Raw genomic sequence first — 21,798 nt, forward strand, 5'->3', positions numbered from 1 at the left:
AATAACACATGACAGAAGAGATGGTCACATTCTTTATTTTCATTTTAAGTCTTTAGCCATCAGTAAAGTGAATGGGCAGAAAACAACCAACTGAGCAGACAAACCCACCTTTGCTGGTTATTTCCAAATATAAATAACTGTGAGAGAACTGAAATTGAGCCAAAATAGAAAAAAGAAGCTGGGGAATTTAAAAGACAAAAGTAAGCCTAGCTGCACTCCCTTTTCATAGTGTCAGTGAAGAGGAAGTACCATAACAAAAAGGAAGCTATGGTTACATTTGATCAGACATTTATTCCAACAGTAGGCATGGAATTGCACTTTCATGAAAATGCCAAAGCTGAATCGAGTCCAGTGCACTGGGCATTGTGCGCACTTAGCTTGATTTCTGCTGCAGCTCCTTCATTCTGTTCAGGGCACTGCCAGCCTGAAACCACTCGATCTGCGACTCATTGAAGGTGTGGTTCAGCATGATTGTTTCTTGGCTCCCATTGGGATGCTTGATGATGCATTTCAGAGGCTAAAGGAAGAAGACAGTTTTATTTTCCCTTCTCTTTCAAGGGAGAAGGTTATCTGAAGCTTCTCACAAGAAAATTTCTACATGGTTTTAAAGGGCTTAAAAGGGAAAATTCCAGCTCAGGGTGGATCTTAACTTAAAAATGAGGTTGCAGTTCCTTCTAGGGAACGCTCATGCTTAAGTCAACAAGTCCAGAAATTCAGAGTATTGTATGAAGGTTTCTCTTAATTGTTCAGAACACCACTGATTCTGACCTGCCCTGTGTCTCCCAGCCCACTGTGTCTCACCTGGCTGGCAGGCTGCACTGCTCATCAGTGCCAGTGCTGCCTCACCAGCACACAGCTCACCACTGATCTCCATCAGTGTCACATCCCTGCCCCCAGGTGCATGACAAGACACCCGGACAGTTACCTTTCCAGGTGCGAAGTCTTTCAACCCCACAATGCTCAGCTTATCCACAGGATGAATCTTGTTATAGTCTGCTGGATCAGCAAAAGTGAGAGGCAGCAGACCTTGCTTCTTCAGATTGGTTTCTGTGGAGAACAAACCACCAACCACACTTGTAACATCTCACTCCAGGGAAGCACGATTACCTTCTGGCTGCTCAGACTAGTGTTCCAACAACAATTACTGTCTTTGCAGCAAAATCAGCATATCCGTTGTTTGTGGCATATCCAAGCAGGTATGTAACAGGACTCCTGACAGGAGGGACCTTGCCATCTGTCAGCAGGGAGGGTTCATGCCTGTAGGTGCTGAGCCCTGGGCAAGGTATAAACACCACTTCCACTCAAACTGAACACATCCTGTTTACAAGCACCATAGGGGAAGCCTGACTCACCGTGGATCCTGGCAAAGCTCTTGGTGATGATGACCCTTCCTCCCAAGTGACGTGGCTCCAATGCTGCATGCTCCCGGCTTGATCCCTCACCGTAGTTTTCATCCCCAACAACTGCCCATTTGATACCCATTTTCTGTGACAGAAGACACAGACTTACATTTGTGCAGCCACTCAAGTGAGGAATTCACAATAAATACCCATCCACACATCTAATTTCAGCACTTCACTGACATGCTATGCTAGGACACCTTCTCCCAGAAAGACTCCTTTGGGTTCTGAGAAAGGAGAGAAATAAAGGAGTTGAGTGCTTCACAGTAGTTAGGCACTGCCATCCTTGCTGACAAGGGCTGAGGAGGATTGCTCTTGGGATCCAGAGCAAATATTTTCCTTCCTTTTCCTGCCACCTCTCCTTCCATCATGCTATGCCAGACCAGTGTTTTCACGAGCCATGACCTCTGCTCTACTTCTGGAAGGGATATGGAAAAGTTTAACTTCTTTCTACTGAAAGAGCCAATTGGAAACAACTGCCAAGTTGTCCAGAGGGTAAAAGTACATTTCTTAAGATTTGAAGCCTAGTGTTAAAGAATAAGGGGATAAGACTATAATTTATTTAAACATTAGACTAGTCACAGGTGAAGCATTGCAGGAGGCAAGATTTAGTTAGTCTGATGACATCCATGACTTGTAAGGTGTACAGAGCCTAAAGGCTCTTCCTCTTTCATCTATGATTTCTGGTCCCCTCTGAGCCACGAGATCTTCCTCCCTCTTCCCCATAGAATCTCCTACAGGAACTGCAATCATTAGAGAAAGTACCAAGAAAATGCCTTAATGCTGAATGAATTCGCAGCTGCTGTTACTTGAGAGCAGGAGGGTGAGATCCTTATATTTGGCACAGACTGCCCAAAGTGTAAACATCCTCTTAAAATAGACGTGTCAGGGGAACATCTCACCTTGTAGTACCGGGCTGTGTCTGGGACCGGGCCAAACTCCTGGGTTAGCGCGTTCCGCACAGAGTTGGCTTTGCCGTTTTCGATGTTGATGGCACCAATGAGCAGGTTGTTGGAGATGTTGTCCAGATGGCCACGGAATTTAAGCCACGGTCCAGCTGCAGAAATGTGATCAGTGGTGCATTTCCCTTTTACCTAAAGCATAGCAGAAGAGAAGAATGTCTCAGGATGGACTAATGTACTTGACCCTTCCTCAACACTTGTGACTACGAAACATTCATTGAGAGGAGTGGTCAATACTCCAGAGTGGTCAATACTCTGCAGCCCTTCAGAAAGGCCTCAACAAGGTTAAAGAGGTGGGCAGAGAACTGTCTGAAGTTCAGTCAAGGGCAGGCTCAGGGTCCTGCACCTGGGTAAGAGTAACTCCATGCACGAGGTGCTGGAAAGCAGCTCTGCAGAGAAAGACCTGGGCATCCTGGTGGAAAATAAGCAGTCCATGAGCCAGCAGTGTGCCCATGTGGCCAAGAAAGCCAATGGTATTCTGGGGTGAATTAGGAAGAGCATTGCCAGCAGGTCAAGGGAAGTGATCCTGTCCCTCTAGTCAGCCCTAGTGAAGTCACCTCTGGAGTGCTGTATCCACTTCTGGGTTCCTCAGTAAAGAGAGACATGAAGCCCCTACAGTGGGTTCAGGGGAGGCTGACTAAGGTGATTAAGGGACTGGACCATCTCCTGTTCAGCCTCAAGAAGAGACAAATGAGAGGGGGACCTCTCATTTACAATATCTGTAAGTATCTGAAGGGAGGGTGTCAAGAATGTGGAGCCAGGCTCTGCTCAGTGATGCCAAGCAGTAGGACAAGAGGCAGTGGAGCAGAAACTGAGGCACAGGAAGTTCCACCTGAACATGAGGAAGAACTTCTTTACTGTGCAGTGACCACATTGGAACAGACTGCCCAGAGAGGCTGTGGAGTCTCCCTTAGTGGAGATATTCAAGAACCATCTGGACACAATCCTGTGCCATGTGCTCCGGGATGACCCTGTGGTCCCTTCCAACCTAACCCATTCTGTGATCATCATATCTCTTTTTAAAGGCATAAACCCCAGAAAAGCACATCAGTTACAGAATCAAGGCATTCTAAAGCAGAACACAGTGGTCATTCTGCATGCATTGGGTAAGAAGAACATCCTTTTTAAAGGGTAAATTACAAAAATTAGCTTAGCCATGACATCTCCTGCTGTGTCCTCACTCCCCTCAGCAGTAGGTTGTTCAGGTACAAAAAGCAATTAAGCCCTTCCTGCTACAGCCCAGCCTTCCTGCTGGGGAACTTCATCAAGATGCCAAGTGTTACCCTTTAAATTTCCAAACTGCACATAAGCCTTCTCAGCTTGTAAGAACAGAATTCCCAACCAGAGATAATGGCCTTCCAACTGGTAAGTTCTAAAGTGCTTATAAAGGAATCGCCTGTGTCAAAAACTTTTGCACAGATAGATGGCCCTTGGGAGTACATCCAACTCTGTCACTGAGAATCAGGAATGTTCCCAAAGGTCAGTTCATAAGGGATTGCATTTCAGAACCCCTCACCGTATCAACTGAAATTTCCATCTGTTAACTCACCTCAGGCAGTGAGGAGAAACCCATGTCTCCATTGAAAGACCAAATTGCAATGTTTAACAAGTGTGAAGTAATTTCTCTTTCTATAAAGTGGGAAGAGAACATGCATACTGATGGATGAGAAATTCCCAACGACCTCATTTCAGACAAAATGCATCTTAAACAGTCAGTACTAGAGGTGCTAATTAAAGAACCCATCCACCTTTTTATTGCAGGTTGTAACTGGGACAAATTCTGCAGACTGCATGGTTTGGGCAGGATCATATTACATGCTATAACAAGCTTGCTTTTGCATGGTATTAGCAAACCACTATCCCAAAGGAGAAAAGTCACTTAGTTATAACAGAAAGAAGTATCAGAAGGAAACACCTGGAAGAAAGGAAGACCCCTTGCTTCCCTTTCTGTTACAACGTGGTTGTAGGGGAGGGAATCGGGTATCTCAAAGGCACATCCAAAGCTTCTAGCAGTTGTTATGCAAACCCCTGTCCAAGCAGACCTGTCATAGCTGATGCTCCCCCACTTTGTTCCTGACCTTGATGAGGATCAGCATGTCTTCAAGATCCTTGCCATCCCACTTATCAAAGGGCTCAAGGAGCTGGAGACGCTGGCTGGTGGGGCTCACATCCACGTGCTGCCCACTGCCATCCTTGGGAGGGTACTGATAGGTGTCCTGGCCTGGGTCAAACTCCTTCCAAAGAAGAAAGGAAAATCATCAGCCTCAGCCATCCCCAACAGCACATGAAGAACAGGCAACTGCAATACAGGCAACTGCAATACAGGCAACTGCACCCATTCTAGCTCTACCACCATGTGTCAATAAAGAGGTCAGTGCCTCTCAGTTCCCTCAGTATAAAGAAAACACTGCAAGTGTCAGGTCTTCCCTCCCTCTGCCCCTAGACAGAGCAGTTACCAGCTTGGGCAGCTCATCTGCATCAGGTGCCTCTAGTTTAAACTTCTTCCCATCTGCTCCTGTCAGGTAATCTGTCTCAGGGTTAAATTTTAGAGTGCCAGCAATGGACAGGGCTGTGACAATCTGAAAGAAAAAAAAAAAAAAAGGACAAATTTAAAGGCATATGCTACCTCCCATCACTTCACCTTAAAGTCCTACATCTAAGTCTCAAAGCCACCAGCCAAAAGCTACTAAACGAGGCACACTGGGCCTCTTCTGCAGGTGCCCTGAACTATCCCACAGCCCCTCCTTTGGCTGTTTCTTACCTCTGGAGAAGTCACAAATGCGTGAGTCTCTGGATTGGCATCATTGCGACCCGTGAAATTCCGGTTGTAGGATGTAACTATTGTATTTTTCTCTCCTTTCTTGATGTCCTTCCTGTGAAAGAAGCAAACATGCTCATCAGATCCAAAATGAATATTGTTTCTAGATGTCTCACTGCTAGAATCCCCCAGCTTGGTTTTGGCAGCAGTCACTATCTTAGGAACATGAGCTGGTGCCTGTACATGTTTTCCTCCCTTAAGCACAGACCCAAAATGAATGAATGCAAACCAAAGTCAAACACTGATTCTTGCAGTAGTTTTCACAGCCCATGTTATTCACTGTTGAACTGTCTAAACAACAATCAGCTAAGCACACTGCCTTTGGATATGCCATGGTCAGCTGTAATAAAGCAACATAAAAACGTGCCTCCCATCCCTTCTATTGGGAATTATTCTTCCTGCCACTCCAATGACTGAAGTTGGACCAATTCACTTTTCCTATTTTAAAAGGCCCATACAAACTTCAGTCCACCTTCTCACAGACAACAAATCTTTCTCCCCCCATTCTTCGCCTTCTACAAAAAGCATCCAGAATGTGTGTCCATTCTGCAGCTTTATTCACCTGAAGGCTCAATATAAATCTGTAGTCCTTCTTTTTGCCTCCTCCAGTACATACCAGACAGCTATAGCCAGCTGGTTTTTAAACATTTAATTACCAGTGTGTTGTATTTACAATCAAATCAGTGCTTCACAATTGATTTGATTTACAATCAAATCAAATGCTTCACAGAGCATTCTGGGAGCTGAAAGACACAGAGCTAGAGTGAGGTCCATCTTTCACTTTACCTGTCCCACTGGCCGATGCATGGCCCACAAGCATTAGCAAGAACCAGCCCTCCAACATCTCGAAGGACTTTTGCCTGGGGGCAGAAAACAGCTTTGTTACCATAGAATGCCTGGAATGAGATTCTGGGGTTGCTCTTTTGAGGGAAGAGGACACTAACAGGAAGTACTGAGCCTGAAAACATTCCCTTCCTTGTTTCAGTTTTGAGTCACTTTTATAAATACATGGGGTTTGACCCCAGTAAGACTGAAAGTTAACACTGAGGCAGAGAACAGGATGGTTTGCTGTGATGTTCCCATTCTCTACCTGCTTCAACTTGAGCAATCCAGCTACTGACAGCCATTTGACTGAAGCTTGACTGAAGGGCAGATTAACATTCTGTAGACTTCCTGTCCATGTAAGGAGAGAACTGGCTACAGTGCAGGCAAGTATGTGTGCCTGTTCAGTCTGCTCAGCAAAGAACTCAATTAAGGGGGCAGCTGGTAAGGAAAGATACAACTTGAAAGGTAGGACTTGGTTGGAAGAGCCATCAAACATTGGCTGGAAATATCCATATGTAAAGACTTTGTCCTCACACTACGACAGGATGTAAAATTTACTAAATAGTAAAGCTAATTAAAACTGAGTTTTGCCATAAGTTTGGTCTGAATTGGGAACCACTTTCCAACAAAAGGGCATAAAAGTGGATTGCAGCCTTTTGTCAGCTGTGGCCATCTACAGAATTCCAGGAGCATGAGGTATCCCTTGAACATTTTCTACACAGAAAAGAAGGAAGAAAGTAGGTAATGGTTCCTGAACAGAAACATTCCTTTTAAAGCTAGTATGAGTTTTGCCACAAGTTTGGTCTGAATTGGGAACCACTTTCCAACAAAAGGGCATAAAAGTGGATTGCAGCCTTTTGTCAGCTGTGGCCATCTACAGAATTCCAGGAGCATGAGGTATCCCTTGCTGTGCATACTGTTATCTCCTCAGGGCCCTGTTCAGTTCTCATCCTGGTTTTACATGCCCAGGTAGTAAAGGTATCAGGTCTAAACACTGTCAAGATGATGGCAGGACCCACAGGCACAGTAGCACAACACCAGTTACTACGTGGCCCCTTCAGCAATAAGTGAAGACAAAGTTCAGGAGGCTTCCATTAGTTAACTCGGCCCCTGAGTACTGTCCTGAAGAATTTAACCCTTTGTGTTTGGAAGTGCAAAGAGCAGCCGTACTCACATAACCGTCTCTCTCAATGGTGGCACGGATCTGCTCTGAGCCTGGTGTGATTGTGAACTTGGATTTGCACTTCAGTCCATGCGCAAGCGCCTGTTTTGCCACCGCTGCAGAGCGTCCCATGTCCTCATAGCTGGAGTTGGTGCAGCTGCCAATCAAGCCTGTGTGTGTGACAGAAACAGGGTGGTGGTTACTGCAGCCCTGGCACTTGGAAGATTCTCCCTAACCTGTCTCCCAGAAGAACAAACAAGGGACAACCTCCTTGTCTGTTGATAAGGAATCTGAAATGGTTTCAGGTACCAACACTGCCAAGCCTCCCAGCACTATACTGTGGTCACAAGCAGTCTCTTGTCCAGCTCTGGAGGTTGCACAGTCAGAACTACTCAGTCACTAGCCTAATCTGACTGGGTTACTGTTTTACAAGACCTGAGTGTCACCTACTTGCACTTTGGTTAAGCAAATAACCAAAGAGAGGTATTGTTCCACAAAGACAGAAAAAGCTTTAAATCAAGATGGCAAGAAATGGAGGAAATTATGAAAAGAAAACATCTTCAGTATAGTATGAAGACCACACAAGGACATGCTGTACCATCCTGACAGCATTCTGGTGCTAAGCAGCAAAACAAAAATTCTCTCTTGGTTACAGCTACTGTAACTTTATCCTATTTGTAACACTAGAATATAATATACTTCCCACCTGGGACATGGCTTTACAATGTATTCCCATTCTTTTCATTCCTTCCTCCACTCCATGAGCAAGTAGAGAAGTCAGCCCACAAGTTACCATCCCAAAAGCAAGTACATAAATTTCCAAGCCTGCTTTTTAGGACAGCAAGATCTAACTTCACTAGGTCCCACGAGTTCAACAGCCAACTGCTGGGAATGCTGACAATCATGCTCCTGACAACTCTCTGCAACAGGTAAATCCATACCACAGACTTTTAATAAAAACAATCATCAACAGGTAATATTCCTGTCAATCCAAACATTCAAACGTTTCAAAAATGGAAGAAACCTGGTCTATCTCTTGCGATTAAAATCCCTTCTACTATCCTGGATCTCATCCTCCACACTTGGCCCATGTGGTCACTACTTTTCCTGGAAAATTCATATGGCCATGAACAGATGACACTGCACCAAAGTCAAAGCACAGACAGCAGCAGTGAAAAAACAATCCCAAGCTATATGACCAACAGCTTATCCCAAGACAACAATGTTTATGCCACAAGTACGAAGGCAGAGGAAAGAGCAAATGCTACCCACCAACTCTGATATCAACAGGCCAGCCCTCCTTTTCTGCCACAGCACCAATATCTGACACAGGGTGCGCCAGGTCTGGTGTGAAAGGTCCATTGATATGCGGTTTCAGCTTTAAGAAACAGTGACAAAGTCAGAAATCACAGTAGCAAAGAGTAAACCCAAAACACAGCAGCAAATCAATTCCTTTCACAGCTCTATCTGGAAGTTGTTTAACTAAGATTCTCCTACATGAAAAGGGGAGCACAAGCTGTCAGTGAAGCAGACCTGAATGTATTTAACATGTTCTAGCACAGCACCAGGAGTGCTGCATCGAACTCCAGCTCGGTCTTCAGTCACACAAAGCAGAGTCACATCACAGCATTCAAGATGGCAAGAAGAAATGAAGCCTTACCTCACTGAGGTTGATTTCTATCACCTGGTCATACTGACAACCAGAATCTGGTACCAAGTGTTGCTTGAATTCATCTGCTAGTGCAGCTATATCTGGAATAAGAAAGAAGGAAGATCTGAAAAGTGCAGCAAATATGAGGGAGAAAAAAAAAAGTCTAGAATAACTAAACACAGGGGGGTCAACTGTGTAATTCCCCAGCCACTTCATCTACAGCCTCCCCTGCTTGTAGCAGATGCCCTACAGGACCACAAAAGGTCAAAAATCTCATCAGACAACACCATAGGAGACTACTGCTCCCAGAATACACCTTCACTTGAACCCATACTTCTACCCACTTCAATTCCCAAATCATCTTACCAGCTCTCCCAGTCTTGCCCAAGTATTTCTTCATGCGTTCATTGTAAGGGAAGATCGACGTGGTAGCTCCGATTTCAGCCCCCATATTGCAGATTGTTGCCATTCCTACAGAAGTGGAAGAAGAGACCACAAGAAAGTTCAAGGCCACCCAATTCTCCAAAAGTCAGTATATGCAAAAGACAGCAAAGCTAAGAGAGATCAGGGCATCAGCCACAGAAACCTAAAGCCACAGAGAGGACACTGACAACACAATGTTTGGGTCAGCCCCTTATGTTTCTGACCAATATAGTGCCTGCGACCAGACTCTTGGGAAAGGAATGAGCCAAAAGTTACACTGATACCTGCAGATACTGATATAACTCCTGTTTTGCACTGAGCATCAAATAATTTACAGCAGTGAGCAGTGTCTCTGCTACCTGCACTCCTGTTTGCACTGATATCACTCCTGTTTGCACTGAGCATCAAATAATTTACAGCAGTGAGCAGTGTCTCTGCTACCTGCAATGAGTATTTTGTCCCTCCCTACAATCTCATTTGTCTTCACTGGAGGAGCCAGACATTTGTGAGAAATTTAGTGGGCTGATTAAAATGTTTCCAGTGACAGAACACAATAAAAAAATCCCAGATATTTGCTCACAGCACGGGTATCAACCATCCCTTTGAAGGACACAGCAATGAAGCTGTAGAAGCTCGTTTTACATTTAACAAGCTAGAAGCAGATATAAAATTCCTCTGATTTCAGACAAGAAAAATCCCAAATTGCTCTCAGTTTGTAAACCAAGTATTCAAGTTGAAGGCTGTACATCAAGCTAAAGGAGGACATTTCTTGTAATTTGGTCCTAACTAGCATATTACAGGGAACTACAATTTTTGCTAGTTCAAATTCAGCACTGTTTCTTCTTTCTATTCACAGCCTATTTTAGGCTGAAATGAATATGTCATTCCTTTATCGCTGACACCTCCACCCTCTAAGTTTACACTAGAATACATCCACCCTTATTCTTATCCTGACACACCATCTTACAGGATTCTTCACAATTAACCATTCCATGTTCTCAAAATCCCAAGATTTAATGGAGAGAGATCACTTTTTCACTGAGAGGGAGTGGTATCTTATTACAGCACTGTTCCAGTTTGCCATGTACAAACTGCAGGGCCAGGCTAAGCGAGAACATTTAGTACTTCTTGCTTGGTTCCCTTCCCAGCCTCCACAGATAGCTGAAAAGCAGCTCCACCAACAATCCACTCAGATAAGAGATCTGTGTTGACTTACCTGTGCAGGAGATTGAATCCACACCCGGCCCATGGTACTCAATAATGGCGCCTGTTCCACCCTTGACAGTGAGGATGCCAGCCACTTTCAGGATCACATCTTTAGGAGAAGTCCAGCCTGAGAGCTTGCCAGTCAGTTTTACACCAATAACCTGAGCAACATCAATGAGGGAAAAAAAAATGCTAGCATCACTTCCTGTCAGCAAGGTAACAGTATATAGTTCTGCTGTGGGGTATATTCCTGTCACACTGCACTCGTATCTGGTGCCTTATATACACAGTGCTTGAAAATCAATGCTCCCTACACATCATATATCTTATCTTTGGTATCAAAGCTTCATATTCCTTCTGCTCCTACCTTTGGGCATTTGAGCTCCCAAGGGATTCCTGCCATGACATCCACAGCATCAGCTCCACCCACACCAATGCAGATTCCCCCCAAGCCACCTCCGTTGGGGGTGTGTGAATCTGTGCCGATCAGCATAACCCCAGGGTAGGAGTAGTTCTCCAGAATGATCTGAAAATAAAAATGGATTGTTTGCTTGCTTGTTTTGTGGGAAAGGAGGGGGAAGACAGCAGAAAGAAAACAAGAACAAAAGTTTAGATCAGTTTGTATTTGCAGATTTCAGTAGCAAGAAAACAACTGAATATGGGTTGAATTGGAAATTCTCTTTTGTTTCAAACTCCTTGTGGAGGATGTAGTGACAGAACAAGTTACCAAGTCTCAGTCCCAGGATCCTTGTTCATCCCAGGATAATTAAAAATATTAGAAAGCCATCTCCTCTTTTTCCTTCCAGTTAAGGGTTTTGCTAAGGTGTCACCTTTGTTAGGCATCAAGAGTCTATTCCATCATCTCCACACCCTTAATTAACAACTGAGCAAGTCAGTTCACTTATCCAATGCTTGCAAGACCTTCTGTAGCCTTTGTGCTCCCATAGCAATAGAACACCAACAGGCTCCTCCAATCCATGCTGCCAGCCAAAACTGAATTACGTAGAGGAACTTCTCACCAAAACACTGCCCTTCCCTTATTGATGCTACTAGTTCCATGCAAGACTTTTCAACTATTAACAAAACCACAAAACCATTCTTCAATGAAAAAATGAGATTTCTGTGGTAGCAACCCTGTAGAGAACTCAAGCTAATGAACTTCTCCTCACTGCCTATGTGCCACACCAACACTAGGAATAGCCTTTCTGGGAAGCACAGAACTCACAGCACATGCATCACAGAACAGCTTGAACAGAACTAAGGCAGTCCTCTACCAAAAAGACCAAGCCTTTGCTTTCAGAACTTTCAGCTTTATAGTCTTGTAGCCACAACAACGTATTTGTGTGAGAAAGGTCACTCTCAAGGCCTCACTTTGGCACAGCTGTACTCTGAAGCTATACAACAGGACCAGTTTCCTCCAGCCAGAGGAAGTCAGCCACAAGAAGACTGGTAACCACAGCACGGAGCTGTGTTGCCGCATGACAGATGTTATGAGTGGTTCCAGAACACAAATGACCCGAGGTGTTCCCATAACCTTTTGAAGAGTTCAGCTGTTGCGTCACATTAAGTTAAGGTAACCTTAGTAACTCATTTTGTAGCTAAGAAAACATAGCAGAGAGCCCTTGACTGCACCTGGTCACAAGTTCCCTGCTGACAGGATGCTTACCAGTCATCCATTCTCCTCTCCACTCCTTTTGCTTCATGCAGCTCTTCAACTTTTGCTGCCTGAGACTCAGAGGAACAATGAAAAATGACTACTGGACCCTCAAAGCAAACCAACCACAAGTTAGGGACATCCTGACAGAGGTGTTGGTTTGAACAAAACAAAAAGCCTCATTAAGTGGTAAATTATTTTGGGACTGTCATAGTCTTTTTTAGATCCAAGTGTAATAACCAGAGAATCTCAGACTTGGAAACCGTTTTGCATTTTATTCAAATTCACCTAGCAACTCCTTATGTGTTGTCACTCCTGAGTACTTGAAGTATGCTGCTCTGTTGTGTCCTCATATACTCTTCTGGGTTTTATAGAACTAAATGCATACATAATAACCCTAAAAAAAGTACATTCCCAAGGCTGCTTTCCTTAGCACCAAAAGCAATTCACATTAACCCTATGCAGCCAGCGTCACGGCCTCACCTTACTGTCTCAATTGAACTAACAAGAGCCAGCCCACAAGCAGTTAAGGTATTTCAAGCTTCTGTAATTCACATGGCATGCTGTTGGCACTACCTAATGACACATCAGGTTACAGTTTGACCAAAATAACCTTTAAAAAAAAACCCACTGTGGTCAAGATAACTGAGAGAGAGAGCAAGTAAGAAACCTTGCCTGCCTCAAGCAGAGCAAGTTGTTTCCCTAAACCAGTGAAATTCTCTAAAGATTTGTACTTGATCTCTGTCTCCACCCTAAGGTAAAAGACCCCTGCATATTCAAAGACTGCAAACACACATACTTTACCTGGTGAATGATTCCTGACCCAGGTTTCCAGAATCCCACTCCATACTTGGCACCAGCCGTTGACAGAAAGTTGTACACCTCCTGGTTTATGTCCTATTCACACAGGGAAGCACAGAGCATTAGTACCACATTGTGTTCTTCCATATATCAAAAGCTCATTCAAACACACTCCTTTTTCACATGCCTGCCTGTACTTTGCTTCCCAGTTTTGCAGCAGCTGGAGGGAGGTGCACACAATCTTTAAAACCAAAAGGTTAAGATTAAGACTGTTTGACAGCCAGTTGTAACAGGCCATTTCATTTCATCCCACTTGTAGCTCTACTAAAAGTTTTTTAGTTTCTAATTCTAAACAGCACAATTTAAGGAAAACCCTGCCAATAAGACATTTAAAAATGCTGTGCTCACTTTCCCTATTCTCAGGGGCTTTTTTTAACCTGTTTCCCTCACTCATTCTAGCCCCTCCTTCCTTCTCTACCGGGAGTTCTTTTTCCTATACAGATGCTTTGGAGACATTTCAAATCCCTTAGATAAATATTCTGGCTTTATTTTTGCAGATTAAGAAATGGAACTGGAAGTGTTCACTGCCAGGGGAGTTGGTGAGTGTCATTTGTCATTCTAGCAAGGCCCCTCTTTAAGACTCACACAATGCTGCCTTTCTTGCTGCACTGTCACCATTGTTGGTGGAGGTCACACCGTGAAAATTGCTTGTGAGAAAAACCATGGTTGCCAAGGAAGTATGACACTATTATATCCTAACAGTTCTTGGCAGAAGAGTGCTGGAGTAGATAAGATAAACACTAGAAGGAGAGAATTTCTTAAAGAATGTTCTCATGCAGCTAAGCTTCAGAATAAAGGGAAAGGGGAAACGAGATAATTGAAGAATTGTCTCAGCACACATTTGCTGAAGTTTCCCAAGAGGCTGCAGTAGCTCTTTAAGCCTCGTTTTCCACTGGGAGTTGGGTCACTCCACTCTGTTTGTGCATCCCTCCCCCAGTAAACCCAAACCACCCTCTGGCCTGCCAGCATTCATTGCGTGCCAGCTGGCAGCAGCAAAGCCAGTCAGAAGAAGGCAGGACCTTTACTTGCTCTGCTCAGAGTGGATGGCAAAGAAGGGACTCAGCTCAATTCAGGGCTGCAGCAAATGTAATTGCACTATGGAGAATAAATGCAGGAATAGGGGAAAGGGGAAAATAGGAGGCGAACAGGAGAAAAGAAATTGTCTGATTTAGTTAAGTCTCAAACTGTTAATTGCACAACTTAGGACTGAGACAAGCAGAGCAAGAACTCCCCAAATCACTTCTGAGTGGTGCAAGTTGCTCTATTGTGTCCCACTGAAGAAGGCCAAAAGCAGATACTTCAACATCACAAGTTTCTGAGAATAGGTATGGACTAAAATTTTGAATTGCAGCTGACCCCTGTTTACTGTTCATAAATTCTGGTATCAACATTCCAGGTGCAATTCCTCCTGGCTCTGACAGTGGACTGTGGCTAAGCCCACTCAGAGTAATGAGATTTCCTTGGCAGATGCACTGTGGTATGTTGGTCAGAGATAAATGTGTCTATAGATTACAGAAGCTCATTTGCAGAGGAATAGGCAGTAGAACAGTTGAGTAGAAAATTTTTAAATGGCACTGAATGGACAAAGAACACTTTGAAATTCCCACATAAAACCCAACATCCTCCATACTTTTACACAAATTTATACTATACTCATGAGCCATGAAAGCTGTACATGATTCAGTTATTGCTCTTCAGATAATGAGCAGGAAATGGTTTGGGAAAGTAACTACTTGCCTCCCCCTCACAGGATACACCAGTGCAATGCAGACATATGTTCATTAAGTTTTTCACACTGCCATACTGCAACACAGAGTAATGCGACTTCCTTTTTTTTCCCTTTGAAATAATTTTTTTCTCTCCTTTAGCTGAAATATCCTCTCTCTCTAGAACACACATGATCTGGGTTTCCATCACTAACAACTTAAGACTAGCTTTTCCCACATTCCTGGTCCTTTAAACCATGTAATGGATAAATCTGAGGTGAAGAACTCCCAAAAATCCATTTAGTCTGTTTCTTCACTGCATCTGACCTACAGAGCTGACCACCACAAGCAATCTGTTACCATATCTGATTCCTGGCAGTCCTTATGGGAAAAAAAATTAAAACAAGCTCATCCTTCAACTGGAAGGACATTTTCAAACAGACAGAAGTTACGTCTCTGCAATAGTGACCTTGGCTCTTTGAAGATCCTTTTCACCGCCTGACTGGGCCTCGATGAGGTGGTCACAGTGGATGGTGGAAGGCACAGCCACTTTTGGCAGCCCGCTGCTGATGAACTGCAGCATTGCCATCTGAGCCGTGGCATCCTGCATGGCCACGCGGTCTGGCCGCAAGCGCAGATAGGTCTTGCCGCGCTCGATCTCCTGTTTGGCTGGGTCATCCAGGTGTCCATATACAATCTTCTCAGACAAGGTCAGAGGGCGGTCAAGCCTGGGGAGAATAATTTTAGTATCTGCATCTTGTGTACTTCAACATTTGCCCTTTTAAGCATGTAACAGAATGCTTCTCTATATTGCTCAGACTGTTAAGACCTATTAGCACAGAGAAACCTCCATGCTCTTCTTACAGCACTAAAATATCAAGTGGCACATGGTTAAACAAGGGTTCAGTTCATAAAGTTCAAAACCATATAAACCGATGTAATTTTATGCTTTCTTTTCTAATCTCCCTATACTGTAAAAGAAACACTGACTGCTCACTTCTTGAGTCATACTTCAAGACAGCAAATGTAGAGGTGAGACAGAGGTCAGACTCAATTCCGACTCAAATACCAGATCCCACAGCAAATACAACTAAGTGGAGCTTTGTGACCTCAGACCTTTCATCCTCCAGCTGTATCAGCTGAGGAATCTATTTATGTATGTAGCAAGATCTTCTGAGAAGTAACCAAATCAACACCACAACTTGAAATGAGAGCTACCACATTTAACAAGGGACACAAAGACTGAAGGACAAGTCATACAAAGCACTGCCACAGTAAGTGGAGCAGGAATGACAAATTAACAGGCACACAAGCCTCTATCAGCAGATTAAGGTCACTATGTTTACATATGCTATGAATTCCTAGCCCTTTGTTTCATGCCTAACACAGTGCAAAGAAGCATTAGCCTATAACAACCATGACCCACGCGCTGCTGCCCCAGAAAGAAGGGCCAATGTGAAGAGTCCTCAATGAGAGTATTAAACAAAGAGGATGGAGGCCTTTCTAGCACCTCCTCTGCACTGGCCTGGTTCTCTGCACGTTGCAGTGCTTCATCATATCCTTCAACCCTTCCCACAGTGCCCCACCACTGTGAGGAGACACTACAACTCACGCTTCACTGTATTTACAACTGCCACTGTTCAGCGCTGCTTTCCCTGGTAAACATTCTTTGTGCCAGGGCCCCACAACATTTTTTTCTTCCTCTCCTGTCACTGCAGAGCTCAATTCAATACACTGACTCCTCTCCTTCTCCACTCTTACCTTTTACGGACAATGTTGATGTTCTTCTCCAGTTTTTCATAATTTATGTATTCATTAGGCTCAAAGTGGCTCATGGCCACCTTGGCCCGCTGGCACAGCACAGGAGCAACATGGTAGCGTCGTACCCCACTATTCAAGGCATGCTGAAAAAAAGGAGAGTATTGAAACTGGAACCCTGCAGAGTGAATTTCTGTAACATATCAATTAAAAATGTTTTTCAGATTTTGTTACTGGGATTTTATAGGCTGAGGAACCCAAAGGCACCCAAATATATTTCATCATACAATACTCCATATTATCTTAAACAGTGAGACACCAAAGTACCTAGAACAGGTAACATTTACTAAATTATGTACCTAGAACCGGTAACATTTACTAAATTATTCCACATTTTTCTTTGTTGCACCAGATGCCTTATGCTTTTCAAATTAGAAATCTGCTTTCAGGCACTGATGAGCCAATTCTCAAGAAAGCACCAGTTTGCCATGCTCCTGACACATCAGAGTCATGGTGAGGAACCAATGCTGTTTCTAAAGCAAACTCTCCCTAGTTTGTATTTGCTTGGTGGCATTGAGTTGACATTGCAATTGACATTGGCAGGAGGTACAGCGCCAGTCTGACTGGACACGCCTCTGTTCCACCATCACATACTAAGTTTCCTAGGCAGGGTCCCTCCATACTGCTACAAAATGTATTACAGTTCCACAAGGAGACTTGAGTGTACAGGTCTGGTCTACAATGTAACAGAGAGCAGGAGAAGCAAATGTGGAAAAAACTCACCAGCTCCACCAGGCTGGCTGGTGCTCTTTTCCTTCCTCTCTCAAAGGCACCCTCACCTTCAGCCTCTGAAAAGCCTTGCACTTACCCTACAGGTGAGTTAGCTGCATGACAGGTGAACTATACTGTGAGCTGAATGCATCAGCACAAACTGCCAGGGAAAAAAACCCCAGATTTCACTTGGCAGCCTCCACAGTGAGACAGTTTCCTGGAACACAGGAGAAGGGCAGGCTATGGCGAGGCACCTTCACAGCACCTGACCTGAAAGTCGGGTCAGTGCCCAGGGCTAAAAGCTCTCACGCAGCTTTGAAAACTGAGTCAGACAGCAGCCTCCATAAAAACTTCCAAGGATTTGGCACACACATTTCTTACATGCTTTCAAAGTCTCACTTGTCAGCATTAGAAGTCTGGAAACAGGCTGAAGAGAAGAGTTCAGAACTCTTCCTCCTGCAGTACTACACCTTAATCTCAGTCCTGCTTCTTCTCTTCATCTGCTATTTCAGAGTTACAAAGTTTTGATAAGTACAGGTTCATAAATGTAGCAGTAGTACACTAAACACCCCTTTTGCATGTGTGATTGTAAATATTCCTTGTTCAGAACACAATCATTGTACCTACCATTGGGGTTTTTTTTTACCACTGTCAGAAAAACCCTAGTTAATTCTTTAAACTCATTCAAGCATTTTAATGTTTCCCTGTGAATATTTTTTCCAGCTTTCTTGTTACCAGCATTGAAAAGATTGCCTGAAATAATCACGATCAAAGAGACATCACCAATTTTTAGCAAAATCTCTTGTTTTATTGTCCTTTTGATAACACTTGTTAGTATCTTTCGTAACAAAAATTTTGGGAAAGCTAGGCAAGATGACACTACTCAGCAGACTAACAAGAAGGGTGCAGTTTGCATTTTTACCAAACTGTCCTAAGGCATTTTACACAGAGCTTCTGGGAAGCAGTACAGACTTACAGCAGTTGTACATGACTGTTAGGAAAGAATATCTGAGGGAAGTCAGCTGGTGGTACAAAGAGGGCACTGCTCCTCCAGGAGTGCATGGGAAACCCAGTCATCAAATTTCACTGTGCTGCACTTTAATCCTAGAACTTCCAGAACTTATCACAGGTGTCAGACTTAGGACCTTTCCTTCTTCCACCAGCAAAAAAAAACCCCAAAAAAACCCACCCCAGAATAAGCACCCACACCAATACAAACACCACCCAGCTTCTCATTGTTTAACATACACACTAGGCAAACCTGCTCTTTAACTAGTAGCCACGTAACTTTTATGTTTGCTCTGTTCTGACCTTCTTTCTTTCTTTCTTTCTTTTTTCTTTTTACCTCACAAGATATTCAGTCTTGTGAAAGTCTCCAAATGCTGGAGAGGCTGGAAAAAAACCACTGAGCTATTTTATCACTGTTTGTGGAAAAATAATCTCTCTCCCAGGCCAGGAAATGTATTGTGGTTTAATGCAGTAATTTCTTCTTAATTCATCATAGAGAGGAACAGATATGCAAATAAAAGTAACAGCACAAGCTTCATAGCATCTTAGTCTTGCCTGGGACCAAAGCTGATTAAAATAAAAAGAGGTAGAACAAAACTTTTCAAACAAAATCCAGGTAAAATCTTTTCTGTTTGAACATACATGTCTATAGGTCTTTTCACTTCATGAAAGGGCACAAAGAAATGTAATATTTTTTCTAATTCTATGTCAGTGTTCAGCTGGTAATCGTAAGATCAGCAATTCAAAGTAGCTGAATCCTGCTGACCACAGCTTCAGACCACCAGAAGCAGGAAGAGAGTGTGCTTAAGGTGAAGGATTCTGTCTGGACCTGGAGAAGTCTGGAAAACTGAAGGTCTGTTTCTGTAGTGGCCAATATGACCCAGAGAAAAACACTGCCTAAAGCAATCAGCTTCAGGAGACTAGACAAGCATTTTTCTTACATAAGAATTTTAAAAGGCACCTACTTAAAAAGTGCCATCTTCATTTTACCAGGATGTAAACCTAATCCTGTATTTCTGCTGGGAATTAATTTGATTCAATATGGTTCTTCTCATGTTGGCACCCAGCAAGTCTAAGGTTCCACTACCACCAAGCAACAAGTATAGAGTGCCTGGTTCAAAATTCTCACAAATAATCTAACTGTATCACTCATCACATCTGTCTATTCTCCATGCCTGTCCTCCTGTCCTCCTCCTCCTGCATCCTCAGAAAGAGGGTGGCAGAACTGCAAGGTTAAGGAAAAGTCACAAGCCTGACAGCTCCCAGTTTGATTCCCTCTCACTCCTCTCTGAGAGGGAATGTACTAGTGCTTTGTGGGGGCTCCCATGGTGCTTTTTTAGGAACTAGTGAGAAGTGCCTTGAGCCCAAGAGCCAAGGGAAGCAGGCAATCTATAAATCTATACATTTTCCCTTTTATCCAGTTTATTTCCAGGCTGACCAAACAGCTGCCAAGTGACCTCCTCTCACCTGGCACTGAATCCCTTATTCCAGTTTGCAGTGTCCTTGTTCAAACTTCAGTAAAAGGAATAGCAGTAATCATTGCAGGGCTCCTAAGCCTACTGGTGTTTCACAAGGTGAAAAGCTCCCTTTAAAAAAAGCCAGTCTAATAAATGGGTCATTATTTCTGAAATCTCTGTAAGGAAGCTATCACTGCTCTTTACAAATTTTAATGTAGCTGTCATGCATTTAGCTCACTACAGTGAATGTTCCAGATGCAAGGGCAGTCTGAATTCAGAAAATAATTTGCATTTTGGCAGCTGGTAAGGCAGATGAGCCCAGTGAGCAAAAGCTGACGTTCAAAAGAGTAGCAACTGTGTTACGTGCAGTTCTGTCTGGGAAATCTGTCCTAGAAATCCCAGCTGAAACCCAAAATACCATCTTTCCTCATCTTCCCTGATCTAAGAACACTGGCCAAGTTTCCAGCATTCACCATGATTCAGCCTTTAAAAAAAAAAAAAAAGCAGTGTGGTATAATCAAATTGTAAATGCAGGCTCACTTTCTAGAGCCACCTCAAAAGAGCAACCAAAATTATGGTTCTGAAGATCACTTTAGCCCTGGCCAACATTTCTGCTGGATGCACAAAGCTACCCATGCATAATTTTGGTACTTACCCATAATGCCTTCAATAAACCCAATATTTCAGGCAGTTTAGAGCTTTACAGTACAGTCCTCCCTTTCAGTCAATCTTCGGGCAATGTGGCTTGAAAAATGGAATGCTACTAAAAGCATTATTTCAGGTAGGCAGAAAACAGACCTTGATCCTTTGAGGCTATTAGAACTATACTTTAAATAGCACAGTCAATCCAAATCAGGCTAATTCCAATTTATTTCCTTCAGAGGCAAGCTTTCTCTGCAGTTCCAGTTCCAGGATGGGAGGCAAACAGAACCAGTGGTAGGGATGAGTGCCATGGTCAGTGCTGGTGCTATCACAGTGATGGACAAGATGATGCTCATGTTCATTAATCTCTAGGCTGCTACACAGGGGCAAAACCCTGCTTCCTAAAGACATCACAGATTTAGTCCTTCACAGGGGGGAAAGAAATGTGCACCCTGAGCCTGCTAACAGACAACAACCTCCTGGAATACTCAATTCCCCATACTGACTGTGCCAGCACAGCCTTTGTTTTGCATCATACAATATCAATTTTAGCAAATGACTGCTTGTTCTCATGCAATGTCACAGCATAAAACAAGAACCAATTCACTACCCTGATAAAAGGTTTGCCTTCATTTTATGAGTAGTCATTTCTGTTCAAAGTACAAACTAAAAACTATTTATCAAGTAAGAACAAATTCACCAACCTAACTGAAATGGTGCTATTCTGTAACTTTCATTTAAATTTAAAAACCACTGTACTTTTCTAAAACTGGAATTAAGATTTGCAAAAGACTCTTAGGATACTAAAAGCCAGCCAAATTCTTATTTCAGTTCCCTAAGAAAGGGGAACACATTGGCCAAGGTCACAAGTGGCAAAGGGAGAAGTTACACTGCCTGCTTTATCACAGGGGGGCAAAGGCTTCCTTATCCCTTAGCAGCCCTAAACAGAAAATTGCACCTGGCATTTGCCTTACAGGCTTTTAAAGATATGAAAACTTTATTACTGAATAGACACTAAACACAACAAAGTCTCAGTGGAGGCAATCTTTGTGGCAAGATCATATTACTGGTGAAGGTGAGTTTTAGAGGTCATGACAGGACTATGAGAGCCTCCTTCACGGGAAAAAAGGCAATTTATGTGCCTGACCCGCCTGTTTCTTCAGCCGTCCTAGCTCCCCATACAGAGAGGCTGGCATCTTTGCCACCCAGGGGCCTCTGTTTGTATTAAAAGGAGGATTTTTGAAGCAAAGTAGCCAAAAGACAGCTCACTCACACAACAAGGAGTCACCTTGTGCTCCCGCATGCCCCTAACGGGAAGTAATACAAGACGAGGGAAAGAAAAATGCGTGCCCCGGGGAAAGACCTTTTATTTCACCGTTCGGGCCCGCGCCCTCGGGCGTTCTGCCCTGCCGGGCCCGGGGCTCCGGCAGCGGCTGCAGCCCAGGGCAGCGGGGTCCGGGCACACGGGCGGCGGCGGCGCCAGGCCGCGGCCCC

The 21,798-nt window shown here is 43.8% G+C and overlaps 1 protein-coding gene across 1 annotated transcript in view; it reads right to left on the reverse strand.

The window, feature by feature from the left end:
• Window positions 1–17: 17 nt before the first annotated feature.
• ACO2 (aconitase 2) overlaps window positions 18–21,798 on the reverse strand; it is a 22,232-nt gene continuing 451 nt past the window's right edge. The window contains exons 2-18 of the mRNA XM_039725382.1: window positions 16,430–16,572; window positions 15,138–15,396; window positions 12,906–12,998; window positions 10,815–10,973; window positions 10,458–10,608; window positions 9,185–9,289; window positions 8,828–8,919; window positions 8,440–8,545; window positions 7,180–7,337; window positions 5,967–6,040; window positions 5,124–5,235; window positions 4,819–4,941; window positions 4,441–4,596; window positions 2,303–2,494; window positions 1,353–1,485; window positions 926–1,047; window positions 18–517 (exon numbers count right to left, since the gene is read on the reverse strand). Coding sequence (XP_039581316.1) covers window positions 374–517; window positions 926–1,047; window positions 1,353–1,485; window positions 2,303–2,494; window positions 4,441–4,596; window positions 4,819–4,941; window positions 5,124–5,235; window positions 5,967–6,040; window positions 7,180–7,337; window positions 8,440–8,545; window positions 8,828–8,919; window positions 9,185–9,289; window positions 10,458–10,608; window positions 10,815–10,973; window positions 12,906–12,998; window positions 15,138–15,396; window positions 16,430–16,572 — 2,322 coding nt within the window. The 3' untranslated portion in view covers window positions 18–373. The remainder of the gene's footprint in view (window positions 518–925; window positions 1,048–1,352; window positions 1,486–2,302; window positions 2,495–4,440; window positions 4,597–4,818; window positions 4,942–5,123; window positions 5,236–5,966; window positions 6,041–7,179; window positions 7,338–8,439; window positions 8,546–8,827; window positions 8,920–9,184; window positions 9,290–10,457; window positions 10,609–10,814; window positions 10,974–12,905; window positions 12,999–15,137; window positions 15,397–16,429; window positions 16,573–21,798) is intronic.

The sequence above is a fragment of the Passer montanus genome, unplaced genomic scaffold (assembly GCF_014805655.1).
Source record: "Passer montanus isolate IOZ18808 unplaced genomic scaffold, ASM1480565v1 scaffold55, whole genome shotgun sequence".
Lineage (NCBI taxonomy): Eukaryota > Metazoa > Chordata > Aves > Passeriformes > Passeridae > Passer > Passer montanus.